The sequence below is a fragment of the Argiope bruennichi genome, chromosome 10 (assembly GCF_947563725.1).
Source record: "Argiope bruennichi chromosome 10, qqArgBrue1.1, whole genome shotgun sequence".
NCBI lineage: Eukaryota > Metazoa > Arthropoda > Arachnida > Araneae > Araneidae > Argiope > Argiope bruennichi.
Window position 1 is genome coordinate 40290118 of NC_079160.1, and position 10275 is coordinate 40300392.

Below are 10275 nucleotides of genomic sequence, written 5' to 3' on the forward strand. Positions count from 1 at the left end.
TATCATTCGTTTCTCAAAGCTAAATTTTCTAATTTGATAACTGTAAAATCAAAATAATTACGTGAATGGAGAATCAAAATAAATTCAAAAAGAGCGCTTTGAAGTCACATAATAATTGATTTTTTATTCAATAAATATTATCTTCTTAATGCATGTTATTAATTAATTCAAAAGTCCTTAAAGGTGGGTTCAGACGAGGCTTATTATTGCGCGCAATAGAAGGTCACGCCTACTTCAGGAAAATCATGTGACTGCAACGGTACAATGGCAAATAGTTGTCCCGTCGGGACAACTATTAGCCATTGTCCCATCAACGTTGTCTCGACTGTTCACACGGGGACAATAGAGGGACAACAGTAGAGAGACAACGTTTGCGCGCAATAAAAGGCCTCGTGTGAACCCACCTTAATTCTCAATTACGTGCCATTACTAAATGGTAAAGTTTTCTGTTTGAAATGGAGAATTTAGCTTTCATTACTTTTATACTACCTGAAAATTTCCTTAACTTAAAATTTTATATATTGGGCGAAACATTAAATTCTACAAAGTTTTCTCATATTCAGTTTATTTTCAAAATACTAAGAAAGAAAGCATTTTGATTTTTAAATGAGCTATTTATTTTTAAACAGAAATACTAGAAAAATTTTGTTTTGAAAAGTGAAAGATTGTATTCATTCAAAGATCGAACTTATATCATTTTCTAAGAAACTGAGGACAGAGAGATTCAAATTTTAAAAAATTTCTGATAGAAAAATCTATTCTCAGAAAAATTCGTTTGGACATTTGAAAATATTGGATATTCTTTTTATATACAATAAAAGTTATCGTTTTTCACTATGCTGCTGCACGGCAATAAAATCTTAAATGTGAATACATTTCTTTCCACTTATTATGTTTTTTAAATTGGCAACATCTCATTGGCCTAGCATAGAGTGAATTTGTCGCGGCGTGTCGTGGTGATTTTTCACTAAGTTTTTTTCCCAAAATTCTACAATGGCCGTTGTAAGTATCATCTGATATGTTCTTTAAAATGATACAAATAAATTAATCAAATGATGTTGTGTTTTAAGAATGTCGATGCTTTTCAAATTGATGTGCTTAAAATCCACGTGTTGCCGTAATCGCAAGCACCGCCATTTTATGTCATTTTTTTATTATATATAATTTAAATTTTAGGATCATCATTTATATTTTGCATTAAAGTAATTTTGTATAAATCGTTTCCGAGGATTATTTTGAATGAATCATTGTGTTTTGCATTTTGCTGGTAGTAGTTATGGTTTTTGAATCAATGTAGGGTTAATTATTGTTAATCTTGGAAGTGTTGCCCTGCACGTTTAATAAATCAATTCGTCTGTTCTTAGTGTACATATTTGTCGAAAACCATTCGACATATGAAGGATACATGTGGTGAAAGTATATCATGGTATAAATAATATGGTTAGATTTCTTAGAAATGTATGAATTGATACTTCCATTGTGACTTTCTTCGTAGGAGCAGCATATTATATAACACATTTCCTCAGAAAATTTACTTGATGAAGCTATTGAACTATTCAAAAAATTGATTTGCTAATTTCAAATGATTATCGTGTTAGGCTTTTGATCAAAAACGATGAACCTTATTAAATCTGAGAATAGAACTACTTTTAAAATTCTCCATTTATTAGATAAATGTTTTTATATACCGTTTAAATATAAATCATGCTAGAACTATTAAAAAGATATTGATATATATTTTTTTGATTTATATTTCATGCTTATTTCGATATTTGTGCCAAAATAATACACTTTGAAAGTGAAATTTGAACTGATATTGCATCCCTGAGTGATTTGGTTTAGCAGCAGAATATCTTGATTGATATTTAAAATCATAATTCAAAATCAAATCTCATTGATTTATGAATTTTTCTCATTAGTATGTTAAACAACAATATTAAAGTAGCACAGAGTTTTACTCATGCTGATTTTTATACTGCTATTAAGTATTTTCTTCTATTTTAGTATGCAATGCCACTCTATTCTGATGCTTAATAATTGTCACAAAACTTAATATTTTTCATACACTTTTTGAGATACGGTTGTATGTAGGAACCATGATAAAGGCTGTTTATTTTACTTCAATGTTAAATTAAATCATTTAAGCGTATTTTGCTTGATGAGAACTGTAAACATTCTAGTGTAATCGTATATTCCAATCATTTGCTGTATTAAAAATAAAAGATTGGAATAATTTTATTGTAATAACTTGATACTAATTATTTTGTTTGATCTAAAGGTACACAAAAAGAAAGTTGCAAAACCTGTGCTAAAAGGTAAAGGAAAGAAGAAGAAATTGCAGCCTAAGAAATTCACCATTGACACCAGTCATCCTGTTGAAGATGGCATCATGGTTGTAACCGACTTCGTAAGTTATTTTTAATTCTTATATTTGATACTATTCTGTTATGAGACTTTTGTTGTCACTAAGTTTTGAATTATTGCTAAGTTTCAGTGTGTATTTATCTGTGGCCACTTTAATTGTAGTGTAACTTACTTTTTTCATTAGATTATAAAAAGATAGTCCCTAATTCGTTATTTAATGATTGCTTTTCATATTTTAGTTTTCTTGGTCATCTTTTAATAGTGTGTTATTGATTTTATAATTTGATATTTTATGAATAATTGCTTAAAATTACACTTGTTTTGTTTCATGGAAAACTATATTTCATACTTATTTCAAATTTTCTGCTAGTTGCTGCCTTTTTTTATATTGTGAACATAGTTTCTTTTAAGCAGCTTTATTGGAATATAATACTTTTTAACTATGAATCGAAATGTCTTTGTACACCTCCCATGTGGATCTTCATTGTTTAGTACTTGCATATTAATTATCAAATATATGTAAATCTTGGTTGTATACCTTATCAACATGCGGCTAAACTTACATTTTCACAAATAGTTTTGCAAATAAGCAAGTACCCAGTAATTATTTGTATTCCAAGTTATATGGTAGGTTGAAGTGTTCATCTTTTTTTGATATTTAGACAATGCTTTGAATTTGGCAGATTTATTTATATTTTTATTTTCTTGTAATTAACATTTCTTGCATTCATTACTTGTCATTAAGGTGTTTTGTTTTATTTAATGTTTTGTATTAGTTTTTGTTTTATTTTAACCTTTAATATTAAATATTTAATGAGATATTTTAACTTAATGAATATTTATGCCATTTTTAGGAAAAATTCCTTCATGACCGTATCAAGGTTAATGGAAAAACCAATAATTTGGGAAATGCAGTCACCATTGAAAGAAATAAGTCAAAAATCACTGTAACTGCTGACTGCAGGTTTTGTAAAAGGTAAGTTCACTGAAATTTTAACTAGCCAGAAAAAAACATAGTATTGTTTATTATTGTAAACTATTGTTATCATTTAGACATTTAAAAAGAGATATCATTTTTACAATGGCAGTATTTTTTTAGTGAATATTCTTGTATAACTGTTTAGATTTGTTTAAAGCATGTCTGGGGTATAGTTCTAGAGACGGGAACCATTTGGCGATTTCCTGCCAAATTTTTCTCGCCAAGCCCCGCGGACGCTGTAATCTTCAGAATTGTATTTCTCAATATTATGACTATTTTCAAGAGATTTTTTCTCTGAAGATTACAGCGTCCTTGGGGCGATGGCAGGAGAAAAATTTGGCATGAAGTATACAAAAATAAGAAATAATTAAAAATAGCACAATTTGAACAATGTTAAATTTTTAAAAAATGCACAAAAATAACAATACAAATTTTTTTTTAACTCGCCCGATTTAACGATGTGAATTTTGTTAATTTACAATAATGCCCTTCTCTTCTACAAACCTTTCCTTTCTGTTAATACCATATCCTGCCTGCATTCACCACACTTCCATCAGCAATCAAATCCATTTTCATGCACCATTCAACACACGCTTTCGCTACCAAACGTTCTAAATCGAAAAAAAAAACCCTCAATTTAAGGGATTCTTCATTTGTCACATTCATACCAGCCATTTTACACCACAAGAAAAATCGACGAAAGTAAGAAAAAAAAAATACTTTACAAGCAGAATAAATCCAATCGTCAATTAATTGAAGAGAAAATCTTGAAAATCCTCACGAAAAGCTGCCAGCACAAGAGAAATCGAAGAAAGTAAGAAAAAATACGTTACAAGACTTGGGGAGCAGTAAGCCGCAAAAAGCTGCACTTATACCTAATTGGTTGATATTCAAAGTCAATTCATACCTGATTAGTTTATAATTACATCACCCCATTCTCTTCACAGGGTTGCCATACATTGCAGGCATAGAGGGGTTGCCATATTGGCAACTTGAGCTTTAAAATTTGGCGCCAAACTTGGCGGTACCCGTCTCTAGAATTTAGCCCATGTCTGGTTTTATCCTTTAAGTATTATGTTTTTCTGAGTATTGGAATGTTCAAATTGTTTACCGATGGATTCTAAAATACTCCATGCTTTTGTGCATGCATTAGGATGGGTTTAATTTAGGGAAAGGAGGGGATGTTTACATTTAACAGTAAGGTAAATTCAGAAAATGGCGCACATCCTTCCGTGTGTCGCTCCTTAGTGAGATAGAACCGTCGAAAAGTGGTTGTCTGAGAATACCGAAACAAATAGTAGATCATCAGTTCTTTATTTCATCTAGCGTGAGCATTAAAACCTATTTTTAGTTTAAGGATGTTAGATTAAACAGTACGAGCAAGATGTATCTGCTGAAATACGGATTTCGGCTTTTCTCGGATCAAGTTTTATCATTTTTTAGATTTTTTTTATGTGATAATTCCGCTGTGTTTTTAATATATAATTTATTTTATGAAATTCGTCTTTTATCCTAAGGCTGTCATGTCTGATAATATAATGTTCCAATTTGGATAAAATAGTTTTTTTTTTTTTTTTTTGGCTCAGCTTCAGTATACGGCCTCCGCCAAATTGGCGATAAACGGTCATTTCTGGCTGCCGTTATCGGCGTACGTTTTCTTCTTTATGGTAACCTTAAACCTTATCTCTTAACCTTTCACCTTAACCTCTAATTTTAAATTTCATTCATTTCACACTGTACTATCCACTTGTATCAGTCGACGGCTGTTAGCTCCTATCATTTCCCACGTGGCCAGGTTGTATTTTTCCATTTTATTTTGTTTTTGCATTTTTATTTTTCTATTTTTACTCATGGCATCTGCTAATGTACAAATTCAGGATGTTGTTGAAAAATTTCAAAATGTTTTGCAGAAAAACGGGCTTGGATTTAGGGTTTCTAAGATGTCAGACAATAAAGCGAGGCCTATTTTTGGAAATCCTGGAGTTGCGACCAGGTATTTTGTCACATAGTTGATGCGGGTTAGGGATAATTTTTTTGCTTTTTTGAAGGAATCGGGTTTGATTAAAACCCCAAATTGCCCTATTTGCAATGTTTTACTGCAGGTACGAACTAGAAATGATGTTTCGGATGGTTATAGCTTTGTTTGTCGGAACAGTATAATTAGGGGTGAGTCAAGGAAAATGTGTGGGAAGCAGGTAAGTTTGAGGTATGGTTCTTGGTTCAACAGCAGTAGGTTGACCATAGAGGAAATATTTTTGCTCACTTTTGAGATTGTTATAGGCACAAGGACAGGGGAAATAAAAGAGCAATACTTTTTCGGCAACAGTACCTTATCAGATTGGAGGCAGTTCATTAACGAACGAATTTTAGAGTATGTGGAGGAGAATTCAGAAAAAATTGGAGGTGTTGGAAAAATTGTGGAAGTGGATGAATCGAAATTCGGGAAGAGGAAATATAATAGAGGTCATCGAGTTGAGGGACAATGGGTTTTTGGTGGTGTGGAGAGAGGATCGGGACGTACGTTTCTTGTAGCTGTCCACGATAGGAAAGCTGAAACGTTAGTCTCTTGCATAAAACAGTGGATTGAGCCGGGTACGATTATATATAGTGATTATTGGAAGGCTTATGACAGTTTAGGTGAGGAAGGATACGAACATTTAAAGGTGAAACACAGTTTACATTTTGTTAAGCCGGCAGATTTAGCGAATGGAATTCCGGCTGCCCACACAAACACTGTTGAAAGCCTGTGGAATATTGTCAAAAATACCTTGCCAATATATAATCGGCAAGGTGATTTCAAATTTTATTTGGCTATGTTTCTTTTTGAAAGATCTTGTCGAGATAAAAAGGTGCATGTTTTCAATAAATTCTTGGAAATTATCAGAGACATTCCTTGGGAGGAATACTCCATTAAAATCTCTGATAAGTAACAAGGGAGGTCAATATGTGTTTTTATAAGGATCAGCTCACATATACAGCTATTAACTTTTATAAACTATGCTTTTAAAATTGAAAAAATATGAATCTTTTCATGAAAACATATTCAGCATAAAATTAAGAAATCACTTTAAAAAATCGGAGCAAAAAATAATTTCGTTAAAAAGGGGGGTCAGGGGGGCAGCGCCACCCCCTGACTGTATTTTATCAGTGTTGGAAATAAGCCTAACGTGGCTTCAAAACTTCCGGGTGAGAATCACAACATCCTAAACAAACACGCATTATTGGCGACTTCTTGGCGAAAAAAATGGCGCCAATAGGCCGTATACTGGAGCTGCTCCTTTTTTTTTTTTAGGTGTTAAGATTTGTGTATATTTTTTAAATGTATGTAGTTATTGAATGTGTTAAAATTACTCTGATTCAAATTAGAAGTAGAGTTGTAATTGATTTTTAAAATCTTTCAGGTATCTGAAGTATCTCACAAAAAAATACTTGAAAAAACATAACTTAAGAGATTGGCTGCGAGTAGTTGCTAATGGTAAGGATTCTTATGAACTTCGTTATTTCCAGATTAATAACGAAGATGAAGACGAGGAAGAAGAGAATGAATAAATATTTGGACAAAAATAAAATTTTCTGTTATTAAATGTTTGATTTTTTTTATTATTATGTGCTTTGTTTCCTGTCATTATCTACAAAGATATTTTGCCTTTTTAATTAGGGTACAACTTTTATTACATACATCAAATATACCTTTTTAATTCACTAATGCATTTATTCTTCGAAAGTTATGAAAAAAAATCCAGTTCTCTTCATTTGATGATTTCACGTAGCAAAGATGATAGTAGCAAGATTTTGATAAAACAAAACTGTGTGGACAAATTAACATAACTTTGTGGTTATGCATATTAAGAATTTTTATTTTGTGATGTTTTAAAAGTACTTGATTTATCATTTTGTCCCTTAAATTTGACTTGGTCTTATTTTAAAATTGGAGAACTTGTCCATTTTTTCCAAGAGCCAAAAAAAAGGTTGCTTCAAAATGAATTCATTTGCTAATACTGCGATGTTAGTATTGGATACAGTATGGGTAGAATGTTAAAATAGGGCTTAGCTCGAAACAAATTCTAGAAATACAAGGAAAGGTTTTAAAATATTTTAGGGAAATATATATCCCTTTATTCTTAGCATTATGAATAAATACCCTCTTAACTATCCAATTACTAAAAGTACAAATCTAAAAGATCTGAATGTCCACTCTTGATATAATTTAACCCTTTGTGCTACACAAAATAATGAAACATGTTATACATATATAAATAGGGTTCATTTTAGTGCTTAAAATTGTCAGTAGTCGGAAGATTTGTTATTTCTTGAAATTAATGTGAAACTTATTTATATTAATCATTATCTAAAAGGAATATGAAGAGGCATCCTGGATATTGGAATGCAAGGGTCTGAGATGCCAATCTTGTTAATTGCAAGTAACAAAAAAAAATGTAGTTCTATTTAGAATGTGTCTTGCAATTTAATAGAATTTGTGGAGTTTGTTCATGAATGTTATAAGTTTTTATCAGAAGTTTTAGTGTTATTAAAATGGTTACTTTCTATTTTATAGTCAAATTGTATATTTGTAGGGGTTTTTCCCCCCTAACCTTGAGGAAATATATTTTGCTGAATGATGAGTTCTAGATGAAGAATGTAATTAAGTAAAGAATTTGAATAAGTCAGAAAGATGGATGAGCAAAGACTAGTATGCTATGTGGATGAACTAAATGGCTTAAAATGAAGGTTGAACTTGGGCATTGTTGGCTTTTGTGTTGCAGAAGGCTGAATAAATTAGTTGAAAAAATGTAAATAGTTCTGAAATTAAGGTTTTATCGGAGGAACTTGAAATGCAACTTTTTAAAAAATATATATATTAATGGCACACTGCTTCCAGTTTAAAAATTCATCGATTTTTATCTCAAATTTTTTTTTCTTCGTTTTGTCTAGTACTAGTTAAAATTGTTAGAAATTCCTTTGAGATAAATTTTTGTAATGAATTTTGTTTCACTTAAAATTAAATATATTTGTAAAGTGAGCATCAAGTAATAATTTTTGTGAAATTAGCATCAAACAGCGGTTAACTTTAAGGGTGCTTGCATTGTGATTTCGAAAAGCACTTTGAATTTTAAGTATAGTACACTCCTGAGTATTAGAATTAATGTGGCAAAGACTTGCTGCATAACAAAAAAGCTGGAGTTCTATGAATTCATTTCTTTGCCCAGCAATACTAGAAGACAAAGTTTCTAGTATTGGCAAGTAGTAAAGGAAAAAAATACATAATATGTATTTTATTGCATACTAAGCTCTCCATTTATCTCAATGTGAGCGTGCTGGTGAATCATGTAAGCAATTGCCAGTAATGCATCGAGTTAAAATAGAAGGCTTTGTACTGGTACTTTATATACTGCATTCATATTTCAAGAATTTATTAGAAAGCAAGAAGGTTAAAGAATATAAATTCGGTAATGCCCAACTTTGAATGCAGGAAACATAAACAAAATATTAATGTAAATCGTAGGCCTGATTCTTAGAAAATTGCTTCAAATTGATTTTATTTTTCGCTGATAAATGATTACACAGATTTGAAAAGGTTACCCTAAAATAAGAGTCAAAACTTACAGTTCTTTGGTTGTGAAAAAGTTGAATAGATGACTTCTAGGCTGGATAGTGGCAAACTCGATACTTGGGAGTGTACTGTGTTGATTTATTAACTGTATAACTGGCATCCTTAGTATATATCTTGTTTAAACATTTCAGTGTTAATGATACAAAAAAAATTTGGTTAACCATTAATATTTTTGTATCTAAAATATATAATTTCACAGTCCTTAAATTCAAAAAATTCTGAATTTCTTTTATTAAAGAAAATATAGAAGATTATTATGGATTCCATCTCTTATAAAATATTTGTCACGTTAAAGCAACTTGATATATTGACTTATTCGATGACAAGCTGATTTTACTACATTTAATATCAAAAATGAGTCCCAATTTGAAATATTATAAACAATTCAGTGTATCCTGACTGAATTTATTAGTTTATATTAAGAAATAAACTACAATCTTTCTCGGTTAATTTGTGAAGAGCCAAACGAGTTGCAAAATGTTTTCTTCAAACAATACAGAAAATTTGTATTCTTCCTGAAAATTATATTGTTTTGATGTTTTCTTAAATTAAGTTTTAAAATATTACTCCAATATTGCTAAAAAAATTTTGCTGACAAGTGATTATGTGATGTTGCTTATGAATGGTTTTGATGACACAACTGCTGTATTAATGAATGAAATTTAAATCCCTATCATTACCTAATCTGCCTGTTCTAAATACTTAAATGCTATTTGCTTTGTATTATGCTATAGTTCCATGTGTAATGGATAGTTTAGGAAATAATAAGAAGAAATAAAAGAACATTTCAATTAAGAGGATATTCACAGAGAAAACCTAGTTATTTGGATAGTAGTACTCACTGCATCCTAAATTTTAAAAAAATATAATTAATCTATATTGTGGTACTGAAATTAATTAAAAATAAGAAAATAACATCTGGGGGAGAGTTGCTTGGACAGATATATCCCATTCCAGTCTAAACATCAATATTTATTTATTGTAATATTTTGTATTTTGCTTCATTATAAATCAGTTTTTGTTAACTTCGAAACAAAATTTAGTATTCACTTCCTCCTCTCCACTTTCAACAAAAGGGTTGAATAATCTGTCAATAAATCACACTATTTATAGATTATTTTTCAAAAAGTGGTTATGGTGTATAATCAAGCTGGCTACTTTTTCATTTGATCTTTTAAACATTTTTATTTCACCAACTTATTTTTTGTTACCTGGAATATTAGAAATGTATTTATATATATATATATATACTTATATTGAAAGGTTTGGTTGGATAAGAAAACTAAAATGCTTACTTCTATAATTAAAATAGAAGAGATGT

The 10275-nt window shown here is 30.4% G+C and overlaps 1 protein-coding gene across 1 annotated transcript; it reads left to right on the plus strand.

Annotated features, from left to right (window-relative positions):
* Window positions 1-875: 875 nt before the first annotated feature.
* On the plus strand, window positions 876-6927 carry LOC129988986 (60S ribosomal protein L22-like). The gene is made up of 4 exons (XM_056097283.1): window positions 876-1002; window positions 2279-2407; window positions 3219-3340; window positions 6745-6927. The coding sequence occupies exons 1-4, from the start codon at window positions 994-996 to the stop codon at window positions 6890-6892; spliced, it is 408 nt and encodes a 135-aa protein (XP_055953258.1). The 5' UTR covers window positions 876-993; the 3' UTR covers window positions 6893-6927.
* The last annotated feature ends 3348 nt before the right edge of the window (window positions 6928-10275 follow it).